The 23,848-nt window shown below is 45.1% G+C and overlaps 1 protein-coding gene across 1 annotated transcript; it reads left to right on the top strand.

Moving 5' to 3' along the window:
- Positions 1-18,647: 18,647 nt before the first annotated feature.
- On the top strand, positions 18,648-22,357 carry LOC115140079 (G-protein coupled receptor 22-like). Its single transcript, XM_065001707.1, has one exon. It carries the CDS (start codon positions 18,768-18,770, stop codon positions 20,493-20,495), a length of 1,728 nt encoding a protein of 575 aa, XP_064857779.1. The 5' UTR covers positions 18,648-18,767; the 3' UTR covers positions 20,496-22,357.
- Positions 22,358-23,848: the final 1,491 nt, after the last annotated feature.

Genomic DNA, 23,848 nt, shown 5'->3' with positions numbered 1-23,848 from the left:
GAGAGAAAGAACGTGTGTGTGCATACAATTTACAATTTTGCACACTAGAGTGTTTGTTTGGTGTTTGTCTTTCTGTGCATGATGTGGTGCACGTGTGTGTATTCATGGAGGATTTGATGGTGGATGTGGTGGGGGAATATATTTTTACAAATGTGTCACTCTACAGCTAGCTGCTGCAGTAATTGAGCGACGCTGTCATATTTGATTCCTGTACAATGAGTAAAATATTTGCTCTCTCCTACAGTTGTTCTGTAATGCACTGAATGTTCTGATGTAGAGGTTAATACACTCACTATCCTAAGATTTCATAACATCATGAGAGTCACAATTTGCCTGGAAGTCTAGGGACATCAGAAATAAGAAAGGCTAAGAAAGGTTGTTGTTTAAGGCAGTTGTCTACGGTTAAGTCATTTGTGGTTTTGAATGTGTTCATACAGTATGTTTTCATCTGTGTTGATATATCTGATGGGCTTTTGTGTTGTGAATCTGAGGGCCTACAGTACACAGACTCACTGGTTCCAGCTATTTCCTAAGACTGCTGGAGACTATTATTCTTAACAGAGTGGTTGCAGATCCAACTTTTCCTGGACCTTTCTTCCTGCCAACTAAAGGTCAGAGAGGTGTCTACAGTACATATATATATATTTGTTGCATAGCTGCTGCTCACTCTGCTGCCACTTCAATGATCGGACGTCTTGTCCTGTTGTAGTCTACCAACTTCCACATGTTGCACATGATGCACAAACTTCTTTGTCTGTTGGAACAGTAGGCTAGGCTATTGCAAACATAAGCATGACACAAACAGGCAGTCTAATTAGCAATGTCATGTTCTTTTTTCAGAAGGGAGTACATGCAGCTATTTAGGCAGCATATCAAACACAAGCAAGACACAGACATGCAGTCTAAATAATGATTTAATTAAAAAAATTTCATCATCATTGCAACATTGGCATGGTAGGGAGCAGAAAAGCAGTCAAAGTAGTAGTGTTCCTTTTCAGGATACAATACGGCAGCATAACTATAAAGATTACATCATCGCAAATGTATGTGTGTGTTTAAAAAGCAGATTGTTTTTCCCCAATGCAATGTGTAGACTGCGCCCTGCTTATGCTGCTGCAATATCCTTAGTTACAACAGACGGAGAAAGTGGCAGCCTTCGTCCTAAATTACCCTTAGTAATACAAGGCCGAGACATAGGCTACATCATCATGTCGATCAAATTGGTTGAGGGTTCAGAAGAAGGTGAATAAAGAGAGAAACGTGAAGGGGAGGTAGAGCAGCAGATACGTAAAATAACACGTGCAGAACTTGAATCGGACCTTCAGCTCTGGGGAAAAAGATCCAGGGGGGCAGGACGGTTACGTACGGATCCGCAGCCTCGGCTTATTCTTCATGGCTGGATATTTAAAGTCATCCAAAACCATCTCTAATCTTTTCTCTCTCTCTGACTCAGAAGGTTTGAACAGGGTTGGATGAATACAAAATGAATATGAAGAGGGTTCAGTTTTACACAGTTCTACTGTGCAGACTTTCCCCCTGTGTAAAGCAGTGAGGTGGCTATGTGAAATTAGAAGCACATTGCAATTAATTCACTGATCCAAGATAATGAGTGACGAGAAGAGATTTCTCCACCGCACAATAAATACATCGAGAAAGTGAGAGAGATGTGTGTGATCCAAAGCTAGATAGGATAAAAGTAAGGAGAGGGGGTGGGAGGGAGGGACACATGAAAAGCAGACAAAATGGATAGATGGAAAGATAAATCGCCAGTGAGGTTGAGGGAGACACTAAGGAGAGATATGCCATCAAGGAGGGGGAGATCGCTGTGAAAGTGGGGAGATAAAACACAAATGTGTGTGCTTTTTTTATCCATTCATGTGTCTGTGTGAGTGCATTCGTGTGTGAGCTTGCTGTGTGTGTCCACGTGTGTGTGAACGTGTGCACGTGGGTGTGTCCGTGTTATGTGTGCCCGTGTGCATCCGTTCATGGGTGTGAGAGTGTGTGTGCCTGTATGCGTGTGTACATGTGTAGTATGACAAGGCCACGTGCAGGACGGTATGGTGCTGGTTTCCCTTTCCTTCTGTTGTTGAGGTCTGTCACTGCAGTGTGATAGCCTAGCGGAGGGAGTGAGGGAGATGACAGTAGTGGCCCTCCCCTCCTGCCCAAATGACGCCCTGTCTGCAGGAGATAGATGGGATTCATTGAAATCTAATTGCCTTCTGGAGAGATTTAACTTCATCACTTTAACCCTACTTAGGCCTCTCATATCTGTCATGTCTGTCTGTCTGTCTTGCCTTTCTGCTACTGTGTCTATCCTCTGTCCTTTTCTCTTTCTTTCCCTTTGCTCTAAAAATGTAACCTCTCTTGATCTACCCATCTCTCTGTTCCTGTTTTTCTCTCCTTCTCCCTCTCCCCCCTCTCTCTCTCCCTTGGCTTGTTCAGGCAGATGTTGAACTGTAATGTTACAATGGGACTCTGGCGTATGGTGAAACAAAAACAAAACTACACCTCTGTCCCAACACCAGCAGCCTGCTTATCTGGGACGAATTCATACATAAACACTTCCTAAAAGTGGCATACTGTCTGCGAAAACTTTAGTTTTCATGTCGGGGGGGGGGGGGGGGGGGGACATGGAATGACAATGGGGAAAATACCACACCTGAGTTTCAAATACTTGTGAATTTGATTCAAATACTTGTTTGAGCGTGTCTGGTTTAATAAACCAACAGAAAAGTAGCCTACTAAAATTGCAAACCTGCCCCATCTGGCACGCCAGGTAGACTCAAGCAAAGCTCAAAGTATTTGAATACATTTTTAAGTATTTGAAACCCAGGCCAGGTCAGAAAAATACACAGGATTTGAATGCTTTTCTTGGAAAACAGTGCAATTTCTGTGAAGCTGGTCCTCACAATTTATGAGATTGTCATGTTCTTTTCACCTAAAATGGCCATTTGTGCCCCAGACGGAACTCATTCACGCCTCATGACAGAAAGGTTTGTGACGCCACCGTTGCTTAGCACCGCTTAGCACTTAAAACCCCTCAAGTAATGTGGGAGTAATTATGGGAGAAAAAAATGTATCCTAATGAATGTAATTATAATCCACTAAGTTATTGTTCAACAGCACTACATATCACATTGTGCTAGAATACACAACCTACCAGCATCATAATTTCTCTCCATGCGGCCTGCTATGCTTAAACCCTCTCCGTCATAGCTTGATTATACAGTGACTCAGTGGCGCCTGATTTGGATTCATTCTCTTTTTTAAAGAGGCTTGATTGCATTGCGGTCTTGATTGGCCTTATTGATGGGCTGGTACTTGTAATGGCTAAATGACAGACTTGGTCTCTCGGGCTGGGGATAGTTATGTGATGTGAGAAGGTTTTATAACGGATGCTAAAGCAACTTCCATTGACAACAATCTGATAAGCCGACACATGATAATGATGACACTTCCCCAGGACCCAAGGGTTACCTAGAGATCAAGGTCCTCTTCATCTATAGCTATCCTTAGGGGTTCCTCTGCCTTACTGTACCAGGGCCATTTTGGACAGGATTTGGGTTCACCTCAGGCATGTGAATGTGTTGCTGGGTGGGTGAGTTGTGGGCTGTTTTGTGTAGGTGTTAGGCCATCTGTGTCCTTTTGTGTGAGTAAGGCAGAGAGAGATAGTGGGAATCAAAGGCTCTTTTAAAGAGCAAGTATTAGTGTTTATAAGGAAATACAAAATGTTGGTGATAGAAATTAGTAGAATTGTGATTACAGAGATTTCCATTGGAAATCTGTTTTTAATTGATATTATAGCTGATACAGAAAGAGCTTTAAAGATCTCAATACATTGAGGAGATACTGAAAATATGGAGAGAGAAAACGAGCAAGAGAAGGTGGAGGCATGATGGATGGGAAAGAGGAGAGAAGAGGAGGAGGGTTTGGGAGTGGTCAAATGAGAGCTGGATAGAGGGAGTGAATAGGGCTCAAACATTCCCCTCAAGCGATTACACGACTCAACATCCATCTGCAACTCTATACCTCCCTCCCATTCATCACTCCTTCCCTACATCCCCCCTTTATTTTTCTCTCTTTCTGTCTCACTCTCACTCTCAAACAGGTGGATGGGATCCAGCAGTCTTTTAAACACACAAGATGTAAGTTACCACAGATGGTTATCAATCTTCAAAGGGGAGTAGGTTTGTGTGGTTTGTTGGTGGTGATGTGGGATAGAGGATACGTTCCTGTGTGGGGGTTTGAAGCAGTGGATGGTGGGATAGGCTGTGTGTATTGGTGGCACAATATGGCGTGTGTGTGCTCGTGTGTGACGTAGCCATCTCTGAGGCGGGATGCAGTAGGCAGTGTGTGTACATGTGAGTGTGTATATCAGTGTATGGTTGGGTGGTGGGGGTGTGCATTAAGCAAACTGAGCAGAAGTGAAAATGACAGGTGGAGCGTATTCTATTATTTTACTGTCAGATTTAAATAGCATATCCCAGTAGCGCTAGCCGTAGTATGAATATTTCTATTTACTATTGATGACTGTCCAGAGAAAATAGAGTGAACTAGGCAGCTACATTTCTTTTCTCATTTGGCTTCTTTGCATTGAGCTGGCAGTAGCATGCTTTGTGTTGGGCTTGGACAGGCTGCTTTTTCTGCTAGGTGTTGGTTGGCTTCCAGGGAGGCTGCTGGCCCAGCTGGTGGCTGCTAGCGGTTAGCACTGCGGGATGAATTGAGTGGGAAAATTAAGCCTTTGATCGATTGTCTCACTGCGGACATTAGAAACACCTAAGACAGCCATGAGTCAGCAGTCTCTTCACTCTCTTCCCATCTCTCTCTCTCTAGCCCTCTTATTCTCTTTCTCTCTCTCTCGCTATCACTCTCTCTCTTTCCAACCCCCCTCTCTCTTTCTCTGTCCCTCCCCCTTGCTCCCTCTGTCTGTCAGTACCCATCTATCAATACACTTTATCACTATATTTTCACTCTCGATTTAGTGGTGATCTCTGTCCTTTTGCAGATGTCACACCATTTTGTCTCCCAAGGCCATTGCTGTGTGTGTGTGTGTGTGTGTGTCTTAATGAGAACCTGTCACATTGACAGCCGGATCTGTTTATAGATTTGCCTCCTGTGACAGTGGAACTATAGGAGCTTGACTAGCTGTCAGTCAACTCTCACCTATACCATAGCAACAGAGCCCCATAATTGTAGTAGATGGAGCAGAGTTCTCGCTCTGGTTAGAGTGACACACCTCTACTTAGGACCAATAAATACTGTGTTTTGTGTTTATTTGTTAAATCTGTCAACAAGACAGTGTGCACTTAATTATATTATAAGTTCTAAAACAATGTTTCTATCTGCTGGTTGAGGCTAGTAGTTAGATCAAATTGAACGTCATGAGCTCGATAGCCATAAGCAAGGTCTATTGGTTGCCTGCTAGGTGAGGTGGTAGAACTTGCTGTCTTTCTGAGAACAATGCTGTGTGACTGGTGCAAAGTTTGTTCCAGTCACAAATCAATCTGAACAGAGTAAAACTAATGAAGAGGGCACAGAGGAACACACAAGGCTCTCATGTCACCCCCTGAGTCCAAATGAAGCTTCTGAATGGGTAATGAGAGGCCTGGGATCTTATTGGTTCCTTTGACTTTGGCCAAATCAGTTGATTGATTGCTTGTTTTTTGTTAGGAGTTTTTGCTCCTGGTTGGGGAGATGTGCTGGATCTGCCATTACACTTTAATGACCTCAGGGACTAGCATTTTCCCCTCGTTTCTCCTCTATTTGGGTTGTTGTTAAATAGAACATGAGGCTGGTTGTCTTCATCTCTTCCCCCATCCCCTCCATCTCTGTCTGGCCTGTCAATCACATGCCTGCTAGGCTTTGTGTCTGTGGTGTGTCACCTTGCTTCCAGCTATACTGTTCACTGTTTACTGCATACTTGGCTGGCCAAATAACACACACAGGCGAGTGTATTAGTATTTTATTAGGATCCCCAATCAGCTGCTGCCAAGGCAGCGGCTACTCTTCCTGTGGTCCAAAAAGGAAACAAAACACAACAAATATAATACATCTCTCTGGTGATATCACATACATTATCGAGCATTTAACACATACTGTATAGTCCAAATTATGACTTTTATAACGGCACAGGGTGAGACCCAGATGCAGACACAGGATGCAGATGGTTCGAGTCTCTGAAATATATTAAACAACAAGGGGCAGGCAAGAGGCAGGTCGAGGACAGGCAAAAGTTCATCAACCAGAGTTCAAACGGTACAAGGCGGCAGGCAGGCTCGAGATCAGGGCAGGCTGAGTGGTCAGGCAGGCGGGCTTAGTGTTAGGGCAGGCAAGAGGTCAGAAACGGGAGGACTAGAAAAACGGAGACTAGGAAAAACCAGGAGCTCGGAAAAACACACTGGTACGCTTGACAAGACAAGACGAACTGGCAACAGACAAACAGAGAACACAGGAATAAATACACGGGGAATAATGGGCAAGATTGGTGACACCTGGACGGGGGTGGAGACAATCACAAATACATGTGAAACAGATCAGGGTGTGACACTTTTAGCACTTGGTGGTCTATACTAACTTCCTATGAGAATAGGCTTTAGGTAAGGCAGATGAACCTGTAGCTATATTACTTCCACATCATCTGACATGAGATCGTCTCTCAGCCTAACAGGAATATTACTCTGGACATGTATAGCATATACACCTCCTCCATTTGCATTCCTAACTTTTCTGTATATGCTATAACCATGTATAGCTGCTACTGCATCATCAAAGGAATTATTTATGTGTGTTTCAGAGATGGTCAGAATATGAATGTTTTCTGATGTTAGTAAGATGTCAATTTCATGAACCTTGTTTCTCAGGCTACATACACTCAAAGGTTTGGGGTCACTTAGAAATGTCCTTGTTTTTGAAAGAAAAGCCCATTTTTTTTGTTCATTAAAATAACATCAAGTTGATCAGAAATACAGTGTAGATGTTGTTAATGTTGTAAATGACAATGGTAGCTGGAAATGGCTGATTTTCATGGAATATCTACATAGGTGTACAGAGAGGCCCATTATCATCAACCATCAGTCCTGTGTTCCAATTCCAATAATCCAAGTTGATCATATAAAAGGCTAATTGATCATTAGAAAACCCTTTTGCAATTATGTTAGCACAGCTGAAAACTGGTGTTCTGATTAAAGAGGCAATAAAACTGGCCTTTAGACTAGTTGAGTATCTGGAGCATCAACATTTGTGGATTCGATTACAGGCTCAAAATGGCCGGAAACAAAGAACTTTCTTCTCAAACTCGTCAGTCTATTCTTGTTCTGAGAAATTAAGGCTATTCCATGTGAGAAATTGCCAAGAAACTGAAGATCTCGTACAAAGCTGTGTACAACTCCGTTGACAGAACAGCGCAAACTGGCCCTAACCAGAATAGAAAGAGGAGTGGGAGGCCCCGGTGCGCAACTGAGCAAGAGGACAAGTACATTAGTGTCTAGTTTGAGAAACGCTTCATTAGTCCTCAACTGGTAGCTTCATTAAATCGTACCCGCAAAACACCAGTCTCAACGTCAACAGTGAAGAGAAGACTCCGGGATGCTGGCCTTCTAGTTCTTCTGTCCAGTGTCTGTGTTCTTTTGCCCATCTTAATCTTTTATTTTTATTGGCCGGTCTGAGATATGGCTTTTTCTTTGCAACTAGTGAAAAGGTTAATCCAGTGTTCTCTGTCAACCTCTTTTACTTCCATTTTCTCCCTGCCATTTCTCAACACCATCTCTCTCTCTCTCTCTGGCTCTGCCTCTTGCTACTCTCTTCACCCTCTCGCCTCTTGTCAAAAGGAATAACTTGAGTTTACCTCTCCTTACATTTTTACATTGTTACATTTTTTTGTCATTTAGCAGACACTCTTACAGTTAGTGCATTAATCTTAAGGTGGAACAACCACATATCACAGTCATAGTAAGTACATTTTTCCTCAATTAAGTAGCTATCAGCAAAGTCAGAGCTAGTAAGCGGGAAAAGAGTCAAGTACGAGTGTTCGTTTACGAAAGTGTTTTTTTGGGGGGGGAGGGAGTGCTTTGAGTGCTCGGTTGGGGTGTAGGGTTCGAGCATAGGTAGGGAGGGGCAGTTCCTCTTGCTGCTCCGTAGGCAAGTACCATGATCTTGTAGTGGATTCGAGCTTCAACTGGAAGCCAGTGGAGTGTGCGTATGAGCGGGGGTACTTGGTAGAACTTGGGAAGGTTCTGGATTACTGCAACTCGCTGTTGGCTGGGCTCCCTGCCTGTGCCATTAAACCCCTACAACTCATCCAGAACGCCGCAGCCCGTCTGGTGTTCAACCTTCCCAAGTTCTCTCACGTCACCCCGCTCCTCCGCTCTCTCCACTGGCTTCCAGTTGAAGCTCGCATCCGCTACAAGACCATGGTGCTTGCCTACGGAGCTGTGAGGGGAACGGCACCTCAGTACCTCCAGGCTCTGATCAGGCCCTACACCCAAACAAGGGCACTGCGTTCATCCACCTCTGGCCTGCTCGCCTCCCTACCACTGAGGAAGTACAGTTCCCGCTCAGCCCAGTCAAAACTGTTCGCTGCTCTGGCCCCCCAATGGTGGAACAAACTCCCTCACGACGCCAGGACAGCGGAGTCAATCACCACCTTCCGGAGACACCTGAAACCCCACCTCTTTAAGGAATACCTAGGATAGGATAAAGTAATCCCTCTCACCCCCCTTAAAAGATTTAGATGCACTACTGTTCCACTGGATGTCATAAGGTGAATGCACCAATTTGTAAGTCGCTCTGGATAAGAGCGTCTGCTAAATGACTTAAATGTAAATGTAAATGGTGAGAACTGCATCCCATCAAACACTTTTGTATCAAACAGCAGCGACAAGCCATGGTTCACTGGTGAGCTCAGGGCTCTCCAGTGCCAAAGTGGAAGCCCGCAGGGCTCTCTGCTCTGCCAGAGAGGAAGACCACAGGAGAAAGACCGGGGACCTCTACAGAGAGGCCAAGAAAAAGCTACTCTCAGGAATTAAGGCAGCCAAACAGCAGTACAAAGTCAGGCTACAGCAATAGTTCTCCAGCAATGACTGCTTTTTTGTCTGGAAAGGACTAAAACAAATGACCAACTACAAGCCAAAAGCTCTGACGGCAGATGACCCCTCACTGCTGAATAAACTAAACCAGTTTTACTGCAGATTTGACTCACAACTCACATAACTTTGTCTCCTCAATCACCAGGACAATACCCCCCCCCTCACCTCCCCCTCCTTGCCACTTCCGCCTCTCACCCATCTACCCATCTACTCAATCCCACCCCTCCCTTCCCCATACCTCTTCAGGCTCCTCTCTACTCTACCCCTCTGCCATCCCAGGTCCCCGCCATCCTGTCCCAGGCTGCCCTCCCCTTCCCCCACCCCTGGTCATCACACAGCATGAGATCAACAGACTCTTTAGGAAACAGAACAGCAGGAACACTGCCAGCCACACTTAAAGGTGCAATATGCAGAAATCGCTCTGCCATTTCCTGTTGCTAAAATGCTAATAGTTTGCCCAATTTCAGTTTATCTAAACCGCTGTGAAAAACCGCTTTATCTAAACCGCTATATTTTCAATGACCAAAAATATTGTATTTTCAGCTGTTTGAAGCTGGTGTACAAAACCAACTTTAAATTATTAATATTTTTTTTAACTAGGCAAGTTCGTTAAGAACAAATTCTTATTTACAATGACGGCCTACAACGGCCAAACCTGGACAACACTGGGCCAATTGTGCGCCACCCTATGGGACTCCCAATCTGGAGTGACGCCTCAAGCACTGAGAAGCAGTGCCTTAGACCGCTGCGCCACTCAGGAGCCCAATTACAAAACTTAAGAACGGCAAGCATAGAAATAGTTCACATAGAACAGATCTTCCACTTCTTAGACGTGCTTTCGATGAAGATTGACAGATCTATAACTCACATTTCTATGTGAATTTGGTCAGGTTGCCCAAAAAGTTACATATTGCAGCTTTAAGCACTGCGCTGACCAGCTCTCCCGTTTTCAATTATATATTCACGACTACAGACCTGTAGTGCTCACCTCAGTCAGTCATCATGAAAACCTTTCGTGCCTGGTACTGCCCAATCTAAAATCCATCACTGACGCCTCCCTCGACCCACTGCAGTTTGCCTACAGAGCTAACAGGTCTGTGGACGACGCTGTCAACATGGGCCTACAAGACATCCTCAAACACCTCGATAACCCAAAGACATATGCAAGGATAATGTGTGTGGACTTTAGTTCTGCATTCAATACCATCATCCCAGAATTTCTACAAGACAAACTCTCCCAGCTGAATGTGTCCAGCTCCACCTGTCAGTGGATCACTGACTTCCTGACCAACAGGATTCAACACCTGAAGCTGGGAAATCACCTTTCGAACTCTTTATCCCTCAGCACAGAGCGCCGCATGGGTGCTTGCTCTCACCTCTACTCTAGACTACACTAATGATTGCACCTCCAATAATGCATCAGTCAAACTACCCAAGTTTGCAGATGACACCACCAGAGGTGGGACCAAATAACACTTTTTTCGAGTCTCAAACAAGTCTCAAGTCACATGGTCCAAGTCTCAAGTCACAAGGACCAAGTCTCAAGTCGAGTCACAAGCAGAACAGGTCGAGTCTCCAGTCACGTCCATGTCATGCATTCTAAGAACAAGTCAAGTCAGGTTTTTGTCAAGTCAAGTACAAAATACATATACAGTGGGGAGAACAAGTATTTGATACACTTTGCAGGTTTTCCTACTTACAAAGCATGTAGACGTCTGTATTTTTTAAAATCATAGGTACACTTCAACTGTGAGATATGGAATCTAAAACAAAAATCCAGAAAATCACATTGTATGATTTTTAAGTAATTAATTTGCATTTTATTGCATGACATAAGTATTTGATACATCAGAAAAGCAGAACTTAATATTTGGTACAGAAATCTTTGTTTGCAATTACAGAGATCATACGTTTCCTGTAGTTCTTGAACAGGTTTACACACACTGCGGCAGGGATTTTGGCCCACTCCTCCATACAGACCTTCTCCAGATCCTTCAGGTTTCGGGGCTGTCGCTGGGCATTACGGACTTTCAGCTCCCTCCAAAGATTTTCTATTGGGTTCAGGTCTGGAGAATGGCTAGGCCACTCCAGGACTTTGAGATGCTTCTTATGGAGCCACTCCTTAGTTGCCCTGGCTGTGTGTTCCGGGTCGTTGTCGTGCTGGAAGACCCAGCCACGACCCATCTTCAATGCTCTTACTGCGGGAAGGAGGTTGTTGGCCAAGATCTCGCGATACATGACCTCACCCATCCTCCCCTCAATACTGTGCAGTCGTCCTGTCCCCTTTGCAGAAAAGCATCCCCAAAGAATGATGTTTCCACCTCCATGCTTCACGGTTGGGATGGTGTTCTTGTGGTTGTACTCATCCTTCTTCTTCCTCCAAACACGGCAAGTGGAGTTTAGAGCATAAAGCTCTATTTTTGTCTCATCTTCTCCCATTCCTCCTCTGGATCATCCAGATGGTCATTGGCAAACTTCAGACGGGCCTGGACATTCGCTGGCTTGAGCAGGGGGACCTTGCGTGCGCTGCAGGATTTTAATCCATGACGGCTTGGTGTTTTACTAATGGTTTTCTTTGAGACTGTGGTCCCAGCTCTCATTGACCAGATCCTGCCATGTAGTTCTGGGCTGATCCCTCACCTTCCTCATGATCATTGATGCTCCACGAGGAGAGATCTTGCATGGAGCCCCAGACAGAGGGTGATTGACCGTCATCTTGAACTTCTTCCATTTTCTAATAATTGCACCAACAGTTGTTGCCTTCTCACCAAGCTACTTGCCTATTGTCCCAGACCTGGACCTGAGCCCATCCCAGCCTTGTGCAGGTCTACAATTTTATCCCTGATGTCCTTACACAGCTCTCTGGTCTTGGCCATTGCGGAGAGATTGGAGTCTGTTTGATTGAGTGTGTGGACAGGTGTCTTTTTATACAGGCAACGAGTTCAAACGGGTGCAGTTAATACAGGTAATGAGTGGAGAACAGGGGGCTTCTTAAAGAAAAACTAACAGGTCTGTGAGAGCCGTAATTCTTACTGGTTGGTAGGTGATCAAATACTTACTGTATGTCATGCAATAAAATTAAAATTAATTACTTAAAAATCATACAGGATTTTTTTTTTTGATTTCGTCTCTCAATAATTATGCTGTGGCCCTCATCAACCAGCCATCTGGCCCATAGAGATTAAAGAATTATGCTGTGGTCCTCATCAACCTGCCATCTGGCCCATAGAGACTAAAGGACTATGCTGTGGTCCTCATCAACCAGCCATCTGGCCCATAGAGATTAAAGAATTATGCTGTGGTCCTCATCAACCTGCCATCTGGCCCATAGAGACTAAAGGACTATGCTGTGGTCCTCATCAACCAGCCATCTGGCCCATAGAGACTAAAGAATTATGCTGTGGTCCTCATCAACCAGCCATCTGGCCCATAGAGACTAAAGGACTATGCTGTGGTCCTCATCAACCAGCCATCTGGCCCATAGAGACTAAAGGACTATGCTGTGGCCCTCATCAACCAGCCATCTGGCCCATAGAGACTAAATGACTATGCTGTGGCCCTCATCAACCTGCCATCTGGCCCATAGAGACTAAATAATTATGCTGTGGCCATCATCAACCAGCCATCTGGCCCATAGAGACTAAAGAATTATGCACTCTATGCTGCACACTGTATCAAGCCATCTCTGAACTACACACAAAATAACTGCACTATACAGCATTTACACTCTGTTTGTCTCTCTGCATTTAGATATATTCATACTGATACTGTAAATGTGGAAATCCACTGTATATAAACCGTAAACCCACTGTATATTTGTATATCTGCTCATTCCCTTATAACTTTATGCTAACTCTACCTAGCTGTAAATAATGTATGTAAACTTTGTTTAAACTTTGTCTGTATTCTGTCTCTAAATGTTGTCTGTCACAAGCAGCACCATATCACCAAGTAAAATTCTGACTATGCGTAAATGTACTCGGTGAATAAAGGTGATTCTGATCAACAATCATTGACTCATCACTTTGTCTGAACATTAGCCTGTCGATGCACTCAATTGTTTCAATTAGAATGTTTGACCTTGCTGTCAGTTCACTCGTGTATGCTCCCCTCAGGCTATTAGCTTTGTTGTAGTGTAGTAACTGCAGTTAATACATGTCAGCATGACACACTCATTCTATTCCTAAACATTCAGTGTCTTTCTGCCTTCATTGTTTACATTAGATAGTCAAAAATAGCATTGTTCATTCCTGGTCCTGGGGACATTTTGTTCTAGCCCAGTACTACTACTACTGCTAACACATGATTCAACGAATTTACTAATCATCAAGCCCTTGAATAGTTGAATCAGGTGTATTAGTACATGGCTGGAACAAAAGCCTGCACACACTGTGGTTCCCAAGGACCAGGATTGAAGAACATTGGTAAAAACTCTAATACTTAGTGTGTCTCTCACTACAGAGCTTTCGCAAGAAGCCTGTTCAATAAATGGCATAGTAAAAAGTGTGCTTCTTGTATGTATAATCCATTTCTGTGTGATCAATCTTTCAATTATTGATCAACATGCTTATGTCCATCCCCAGCCTAATTTAACATGATTTGTTGATTGCCTTCAATGCATCTATATCGTATCTAAGTTTCCAATGGAGGCCGTTTTATATATCTACAACCTTTATGATATTTCACACATGACCCTTGACCCTTTATACCTCCCCTTGGATCATGAAACATTCCGTTCTTGACCTTTGTCCGTAACGTTATGCGTCAGACAGATTTGTGTATTGATTAGCTTAATGTGAGGATTGTTAAAAGTAATTTAAATGTCACTTGAAAGGATAAGGATTAAAATATATTTTAGGCTATTTCTTTAGTATCACAACTGACATCTATTTTTGTCATTGGATTTTGTTTATCAACAAAAATGTATTTTTCCATATCACCTTAACTATCTCTGAAGAAAATAGTTTCTGAGATAATTGACCAATGTAGTTTTCGGTTATTCTTCGAGGTGAGACAGAGTATTGATATTGAAGTTTGAAGGACTTCATGGTAAATGTTGTTGTGTTTAACCACCGTTGAGATATCTTTGTCTCTGTGATAGGGTGTGAAAACAATTGTTCTTGTCATGTTTTTATTGTCCCTCTGCGACCAAATCAATATCTCATCCGCTCACATAGTGGTCTAACCCAGTGTTTCCCAACTCTAGTCCTCGAGTGCCCCAACAAGCACACCTGATTCAAATGGTCAACTAATCATCAAGCCCTCAATGACTTGAATCAGGTGAGTTTGTCAGGGCTCCAACAGAAATGTGTACTGTTGGGGATAATCAAGAACTGGAGTTGGGAAACACTGGCCATCCATTCAGCACTGTACTATAGGCCAACCTTTAAAAACGTTAAAGCAATATGTGTCATCATCGTTAGCATACTATACTGTTACAGCCTTTGTGTGCGTCCCAAATGGCACCATATTACCTACATACACTCTTAGGCATTCTTTTGCTATCTAGAACAAAAAAATATTTTGAAAAATATTTTTAGGTTCCAGGGAGATGGAACCCAAAAGGGTTCTACCTGAAACCAAAAAGAGTTCAACTTGGAACCAAAAAGGGGACAAACGAAGAACCCTTTTAGAACCCTTTTTTCTAAGAGTGTAGTGCACTACTTTCGACCAGACCCCATATTGGGAATAGGGTGCCATTTAGGACTCAGAATATACAGTATGTGTCTATTATGAATGTCAAAGTCCTTTTCAAACATCATACATTTTCATCATCTTACCATCCATACAAAACTTATCTTCTTTTTCATTACATCTCCCTTCCCTTGTTCCATGGTCACAACTTTTCAAAGAGAATGTGTCTACATAAATACTAAGCCCAAGTTGAAGGCAACTTTTAAAGGTTACAACAACTTACACAGTGACAGGATGTATCACAACAGAGCGACTTCATTCCAGGTGTTCTGGGGAGTGAGTGTGTGTGTTCTCTCTTGTCTCAGGCCCGTTAAATTGGCAGATCGATGATGCCTTACATTGATGTTCCAGCCACACCTCAAACACCACGGATCCCATTACTGGATTACGAGGAACAAGGTTCAGCATAATGACTTTTTGTACTTTGTCTGGCTGCGGCTTTAAACTGGAGACATGATGGGAGAAGAGAGCAGATGAGAGGCAAGTAGAGGATAGCAGAAGAGAGCGGAGAGGAGAGCGGAGAGAAGAGGAGAGCAGAGAGAGGAGAGGAGAAGAGAGCAGAGAGAGGAGAGGAGAGCAGAGAGAGGAGAGGAGAGGAGAGCAGAGAGAGGAGAGGAGAAGAGAGCAGAGGAGAGGCAAGTAGAGGATAGCAGAAGAGAGCGGAGAGGAGAGGAGAGCGGAGAGGAGAGGAGAGCAGAGAGGAGAGGAGAGCAGAGAGGAGAGGAGAGGAGAGCAGAGAGAGGGAGAAGAGAGCAGAGGAGAGGCAAGTAGAGGATAGCAGAAGAGAGCGGAGAGGAGAGGAGAGCAGAGAGAGGAGAGGAGAAGAGGGCACAGGTTTGGTTACGAATGCAGCACTAGTCCGTTATAGCCTAGTTTGTTAAATAGCCTACAGAAACAAAATAACAAATTGTAGCTAGGCCTATCCCATATTTTCTAAATATGTTGAACATGTTTGCAGTCCACATTGTTCTAAGTACACTAAACAAAAATGTAAACGCAACATGTAAAAGTGTTGGTCCCATGTTTCATGAGCTGAAATAAAAGATCCCACAAATGTTCCATACTGTACGCACAAAAAAAACGTATTTCTCTCAAATGTTTTTAATAAATTTGTTTACATCCCTGTTAGTGAGCATTTCTCCTTTGCCAAGATAATCCATCAACCTAACTGGTGTGGCATATCAAGAAGCTGATTAAACAGCATTATCATTACACAGGTGCACCTTGGACCTCCACATCTGGTTCTTCACCTGCGAGATCGTCTGAGACCAGCCATCCGGACAGCTGATTGAAATTGGCATATGGGTGCATGTTTTTAAGGACACACCTCAAATACACTAGACGTCGAACGTCTCATTCCAAAATCATGGGCATTAATATAGAGTTGGTCCTATAACAGCCTCCACTGCTGCTATAACAGCCTCCACTCTTCTAGGAACATTGCTGCGGAAACTTGCTTCCATTTATCCACAAGAGCATTAGAGAGGGCAGGTGCTGATGTTGGGCGATTAGGCCTGGCTTGCAGTCGCCGTTCCAATTCATCCCAAAGCTGTTCAATGGGGTTGAGGTCAGCGCACTGTGCAGGCAAGTTCTTCCACACCAATCTCGACAAACCATTTCTGTATTGACCTCGCTTCGTGCACGGGGGCATTGTCAGGCTGAAACAGAAAAAGGCCTTCCCCAAACTGTTGCCACAATGTTGGAAACACAGAATCGTCTAGAATGTCATTGTACGCTGTAGCATTAAGATTTCCCTTCATTGGAAATGATGCAAACAATTACATTGATGGAAGCAACAATCTATCCATAATATTAAAGCTGATCCACCCACTAAGTATATTTTCCCTTCACTGGAACTAAGGGGCCTAGCCCAAACCATGAAAAACATTATTCCTCCTCCACCAAACTTTACAATTGTCACTCTGCATTGGGGCAGGTAGCGTTCTGCTGGCATCCACCAAACCCAGATTCATCAACTGGTGAAGCGTGATTCATCACTCCAGAGAACGCGTTTCCAATGGCGGTGAGCTTTACACCATTCCAGCCGACACTTGGCATTGAGCATGGTGTTCTTAGGCTAGCTTAGCTGCTCGGCCATGTAAACCCATTTCATGAAGCTCCCGACGAACAGTTGTTGTGCTGACGTTGCTTCCAGAGGCAGTTTGGAGGTCGGTAGTGAGTGTTGCAATCGAGGACAGACGAGATTGTGTGGCCTTCCATTTCGCAGTTGATCCGTTGTTGCTCCTAGACGTTTCCACTTCACAATAACAGCACTTACAGTTGACCGGGGCAGCTCTAGTAGGGCAGACATTTTACGAACTGACTTGTTGGAAAGACGGTATCCTATGATGGTGCCGCGTTGAAAGTCACTGAGCTCTTCAGTAAGGCCATTCTACTGCCAATATTGCATGGCTGTCAGCAACGGGTGTGGCTGAAATAGCCGAATCCACTCATTTGAAGGGGTGTCCACAAACGTTTGTATATATAGTGTATTTCAACCCCTCCCACCTCAGCTCAAGCGAGCTGATGTTAGACAGATAAATTGCAGAACCTGGCGTAAGGGGTGGGAAATCCCAGTGTGCCTGTTTTTACATGCCGAAATTGCAAACTAACCTGCTTTGATTCTTGCGACTCCTTAGCGCCAGACAAAAATAGAGCCCTAGATCTCTGATCCTTTGTCTCGTAAACATGTGACAGCCTTTTTGAAACACCTTTAGCAAGCTACAGCAGCCACTTAAAAGCTAGCAATTGGATGGTGTGTGTGGGTGGGGATATTTCAAGCTAAGGAGTTAGTTTAACCAATTCAACTGGGTTGCATAAGGTTCTGAGCATAATGCAGAACCGTATGTCTGTGAGTGAATCTAACTTGAAAGTCAATATGTGCCAACTAGGACAACATAAGATGGAGGGAGGCTGGGCAAGGCTCCCGAAGAAACAGACAGAAGAGCGAAAGGAGATGGAGGGAAGAGATGGGCGAGTGCTGCTGTTGGGTCCTCCATCCCTGTTAGCCTTGTTTATGTGCCACTGTCTGTGGATCATTCGTCTTCATTACGTGTCTCTCTGAAAACTATTGACTGCCACACTCGGTTGGGCCTGGGCTAGGTCGACAAGCCCCGCGAGCTATCCCACGCGACGAGGAACACTGAAACCTGCTCATTGTCATGGCAAACCTCTCCTCTCGTTAGCTATCCACAGTTTTAAATTGTGTTTCACCTTCTCATGGGTGTGCATCACAATCATCTGTGGGCAGAGAAAGACTGTACTCATATGTAGATTAATCATCACCGATATCATTGGAAAAGTGCTTGTCTTGTTTCTGGACATATATTTGTGAGTATTTCTTTGCTAAAAGCAGGCTTTTTCATAATGTATGTATGTTATCTGACCTAGTTAATGGAGGATGTACATTGTGTAAGGATGAAGCGCCCACCCACTCACTCGGAGTGTGAGCAGTGAGATATGCCTCCTTACTGGTGCAGGGATACAGCCAGGCAGAACAATACAGAAGGTAGGGAGTTCTTTAGGCCAATATCTCCCTGATGGCTTGTTTAAAAGCTGTGGGCTGTTTGTGTTACCTCCATCTGTTCACCTCTCATTGCACAGCACACACTCACACACACTGCCTTCATGACACATGTTGTTGTCTCAGCTCTCAACATACATCATACCTCTAGCCTAGTCTATACAGTCAGCTGCCAAGAAAACTGATCACACTGTTACTGTTGTTTCTTCTCATAGCTGCACCCTATTTCATGAAAAATAACATGTTTGTCACACATTTGTTGTTGGAGACTTAGGATGTGCTATATTTGAATGTGGTGATACTAGCTAAACTGAGCTATTCCCCTCTCTCTCTCGCCACAGAATTTCCGTGAACTGCACACCACCCAATCACCCTCACCGGGGTCCCGTCACAGCCAAGAGAAAGGGAGAGGGCGGGAAATGGGCTGGCGTGGCCATTGCTATACGTGAGCGAGTGCCGCGGTGTCCATGGAGACCAAGGGCTACAGCAACCTTCTGGAGACTAGCGATGGGCAGGGGACGGGGCTTCTGGAGGGTGGAGACTCGCCGGGGGCTGAGGAGGGTTGGAGCCCCCCCTTACCCCTGGGCTTTCAGGTGTCCCTCACCAGTGTGCTGATGCTGGAGTTGGTGCTGGGATTCAGCAGCAACCTGACCGTGCTGGTGCTCTACTGCGCCCAGTCCAACCTGGTCGACTCGGTCAGCAACATGGTCACGGTCAGCCTGCACGTCCTGGACATCCTGGTGTGTTTGCTGTGTCTGCCGCTGACTGTGGCGGTCATCCTGCTCCCAGCAGACGGTAGTGGCGGGGGCAGCCTGGCTACACTGTGCTGCTTCCATGAGGCCTGCGTCACCTTCACCAGTGTGGCCACAGCCATTAATGTGCTGGTCATCAGCCTGGACCGCTACGACATCTCCGTCCGGCCAGCCACACGGCTGTTGACCCCGCGGCGAGCTGCACTCCTCCTGGCCGCTGTCTGGGCCATGTCATTGGCCGTCTTCTTCCTGCCCTTCCTGGAGGGGGATTTCTTCTTCTCGGGGGTGGAGGTGGAAGACAGCGAGGGAGGAAGAGGAGGGGGAGAGATGGACATGGGGGATCTAACCTCTGGCCCAGAATCTGACCCTGAGACCCCTACTGGGCTGACCCCCACTCGGCTAAACCCTACTGGGCTGACCCTCACCCCCTCCTCCCCCTCTACTCCCTACTATTCTCACCACCTGCCGCCAGTGTGGCAGAACCGGACACTGCTGTGTGTAGGGGGGCAGGGCTACCACACGGGGCTGGCCATGTACTACCACCTTCTGCTGCAAGTGCCCTGCTTCTTCATCGCAGTCATTGTCATGCTGTTCACATACTACCGCATCCTGCAGGCCCTCAACATCCGCATCGGCACCCACATCAAGAGGGGCCCACGGGCCTCCAATAAGGACTCAGGCTGTAGGATCCGCAGGCGGAGACGAAGGAGGAAGGGGCTGAGTCTGGCCACAGAGGGGGGAGGTTCCTCCAGCCAGAACCAGCACCTCACCCACCCGCCCCTCATTCCATCTCCCACCCCCACCCCCACCTCCCCCCCACCCTTCTCCTCTATGCCCCTGGTCATCTCTGACAGCGGGGCCACGGGGGTCACCAACACCGCCGCCACCACCCCCATTGCCACCACACCAGCGACCCCTGCCCCCCAGGCCCCAACCTCCGCTGACGCCACCTCCCCCCCGGTGGCAGCAGACCGCCCAGGTGTCCAGGCCTCTGTGTCAGCCATCATCGCCTTGAGGCGGGCCGTGAGGCGTCACCGAGACCGGCGGGAACGCCAGCGGAGAGTCTTCAAGATGTCCCTTATCATAATCTCCACCTTCCTGGGCTGCTGGGCTCCTCTGTCCATGGTCAACGTGTTGATCCTGTGCATGGGCCCCAGTGACAGCCTGGTACGTGTGAGGCTCTGCTTCCTGGCCATGGCATATGGCACCACCATCTTCCACCCGCTGCTCTATGCCTTCACCAGACAGAAGCTGCGTAAAGCGCTGAAGACCCGTGTCAAGAAGAGGGTGGTGTCCCTGCTGCAGGTGGACCCAGCACCCAGCGGGGGAACTGTTATTCACAACTCCTGGGTGGAGGGGGGAGGACAGAGGAAGGGACGCAAGCCTCGACTGGAGGGCAGTGATGCCACCAGTAACTGTCTGACAGTGGCTGTGAGAGAATGATAGGGTGTGTGTCTGTGTGTATGTGTGTGTTTGTCTGTGTTTGTGTGTTTGTGTGTGTGTGTGTGTCTGTGTGTGTGTATGCGTACATGTGATAGTTGACAAAGGTCAGAAGACAACATTTGCTCCTCCCTCCATCCAGGTGTGATGATGGCAGGTGAGCCCAGAGCTCTAATTAATGTCAGAACTGCTCTGTGATATACACAGCTCCTCATTAGTCCCCCAGGCAAGATGCCTGCTCCGTCTCCATGGCAACACCAAGCTACCAAGCAATATGTGACATCACCTGCTCCGCCACAACCTTATTACTTTAGATACATTCCAGTACAGGTAAACAGCAACAATCCACACAATCCATACATGCAGGCACATTGATCAACCTGTAGTCGTTCATGGAGCAAGTAAGCACACAATATCTGCCTATACACAGAACTCAGTGAGAGTCAATATCTAGTGACATTTTATAATTTGATTAGTCATGCCTTAATTCAGTTCCTAATTGATTCCCATGGTTCTGAATGTTTTACTGTATGTGTATTGTGTTTACAAGAATGGTGTGTGTGTGTGTGATCGTGTGATCATGTGCAATAAAGCTTCAACAGTGGCTGAGCCTCCCCAGAGAGGAAAAGGCAAAGCGAGAAAAATCTGTTCACGAAAATAAGACTACGAAGTGAGGAATTTTTGTATTGAGGGCAATGAGTGTCAAATTTGGTCAACAAAAAATGTTATTGCTAATTTGCTACATGAGGCTTATTTGATCGTATTAAAGTTTCGTAGTGGTTAGGTTGTTAAGAATTCACTGATATAAGTGGACGCACGTGGCATCTTGGCACGTGAGAGCAGTTACTCGACTATCTTATCAATATAATAGATCATCTTCGACCTCCCTGAGGATGTGAACAAAGCATTGTGGGATTGTTCTCATGCTTGTTCTCATGGGCTAGACTACAGAAGAGGGAAGGACTTCATCTGTTGATTGACTGCAATACCCTGTTGCCATGGCGATATGGGTGGAGCACCTGACATGATACCTGCGAAGATAACCTCCAAACCATGTAGAACTGTAACCATGTGATTAGAACATGGTGTTCATTTACTAGTGAAACATCAATTTTATAGAGGACTTTTAGGAATCAAATGGCAATATTTGGTAACCCTCATAACTGTTTATCAATGGGACAAGTCAACAGAGTGGAACACCGCTGTGAACCACCCCAGGCCCCAAAGATAAACAGGTCCTGGAGCAGCTCTTGAGGGTTGTTTTCTCTCTGTGTCTCCCTCCTCCTCAGGGATTTATATCAATCTCCCTCTGAAGCATGTTGAACATCAGTTACACCCTTGCACCAGCCCTCATTCACTTATTCTGATAGGTATTAGCTTAGTTCTTGCCATGCGGGTAGGCTACATATGATCAACAGTTTGGGTAGACTATGTATGGCTCTCAAATGTGAAGGAGTTTTTTCAGGCTTGTTTGTTGGGTACTATAATATAGGTCATTTTTCTCTCCCGTTGTTCCCTCTTTCTTCACTTTGGAGCCAGACGGAAGGAATAGATTCCTGTGTATTTATATATATGTACATGATCAGGGATGTAAATACTCTAATATCTAGCTCTTAGGGGTTTGAGTGGTTGGAGTGTTTTGGGTTGCAGCAGTCATCTGTTGGCCATAATATCAGCCGTGGTAAGTGAGAGGGCGAGAAGACACGTGGAAGAGATCAAACATCTAAATGTATTGTGTTTCTGTATATGTGTACTGTACATGGTCATGTATATAGAGATATGATAGTATTGTATATAATTTATATTGTGTTATTGTATTGTATTTCTTATTAGAAAATAACAAAGTCTGTATTAAAGAAATTGACTATTTACTGTATACTTTTGTGCCAATCATTTGTTTGAAGGGACCATGTAAGTGTTTAAGAGTCAATTTTTCTAACTTAAATTCCCTGAATATATTCCTTACAAATATACACATTGGACTATGTTCACACACTCTCAACAACTGTCTCCTATCCGATAGAACAGTTGATATTTTTAACCGCACACTATTAGAAAAAAGGGTTGATAAAGAGTTATTAGGTTGTCCCTGTAGCACACACTCTCACTCATCACTGCTCCTGAGCTGCCACGTGCACATGCCAACATGCACGCATGCTTTCTCATTGACATAGTGAGTAGCTTACAGAGAGATAGAGGGAGGAGCTTGAGTGTGTGTGTGAGAGAGAGCACATCCAGTCCAATCATGCACCTGTCTTCCTGTCAATCAACTCTGCACAGCTATTGTAATCTCCTGTCTAGACTACCATCAAACCCCTGCAACCTATCCAGAATGCCACAGCCCACCTGGTGTTCAACCTTCCCAAGTCCTCCCATGTCACCACACTCATACGCACACCACTGGCTTCCAGTCGAGGCTCGCACCCACTGGTGGTTATCTACGGAACAGCAAGAGGAACTGCCCCTCCCTACCTTCAAGCTATGCTCAAACCCTACATTTCAACCCGAGACCACTTCTGGTCTCTTGGCCATCTCACCCCTACGGGGTGTCAACCCGCTCAGCCCAGTCAAAGCTCTTCTGTGTCCTGGCACCCCAATTGTGGAACCAGCTTCCCCTGAAGCTAGGACAGCAGAGTCCCTGCCCATCTTCTGAAAATGTCTGAAATCCTACCTCTTCAAAGAGTATCTTAAATGAATCCCAGTTAGTGTCGACTGGGGCTCTGAGCGTTCAGGATTGGTGTTGTTTGATGGTTAGTGTGAAGAGCTCTTATAGGACCTAAAGGCAGTCAGTTTGAAAATATTTAATTGACTGTTGATGTTATTTCCTTTAAGACCAATCTCAGTTACAATTTTCATCTAGTTGATTAAAATTTATGACAGCACTCTGTGAAAAGTGGTTCTTCCAATTTGACGACATGGGGCAAAAAAATAGTAATCATGAACTTTTTGACATGCAATTTCTATTAATATTGCAATGAGTTTGACACACAAAGAAAAACGTAATTGATTACCAATGTAACGCCACTCTACATGCACAAACAAACAAATCCATTCTAAAAGCTTTAACAAGAGCAAGGTATTTTGTTTCATTTGAGAACAAACAGCATAACATTTAGTCAAATCAGATTGTGCTGTGAAAGTATAAATGATGTGTCAGATTAAGGCCCCAAGTTTTGCTAGGTTTTTCACCAATGTTTTGTGCAGGCTAACGTAGCAGACGTGAGTCAGGTTCACAGTCTCGTGATGAGGGAGTGCTGCTGTCTAGCTTCAAAATCAACCTTGTAAAATGATCGACACGTTGGTTTATCCCCTCCTTTTGGAGAGTTTGACTTAGTAAAACCATGTTCAATCATGTA

This window comes from Oncorhynchus nerka, linkage group LG2, assembly GCF_034236695.1.
Source record: "Oncorhynchus nerka isolate Pitt River linkage group LG2, Oner_Uvic_2.0, whole genome shotgun sequence".
In the NCBI taxonomy this organism is placed as follows: Eukaryota; Metazoa; Chordata; class Actinopteri; order Salmoniformes; family Salmonidae; genus Oncorhynchus; species Oncorhynchus nerka.
Note: the sequence above shows the minus strand (reverse complement) of the source record. Positions and strands in the feature narration are given on the sequence as shown.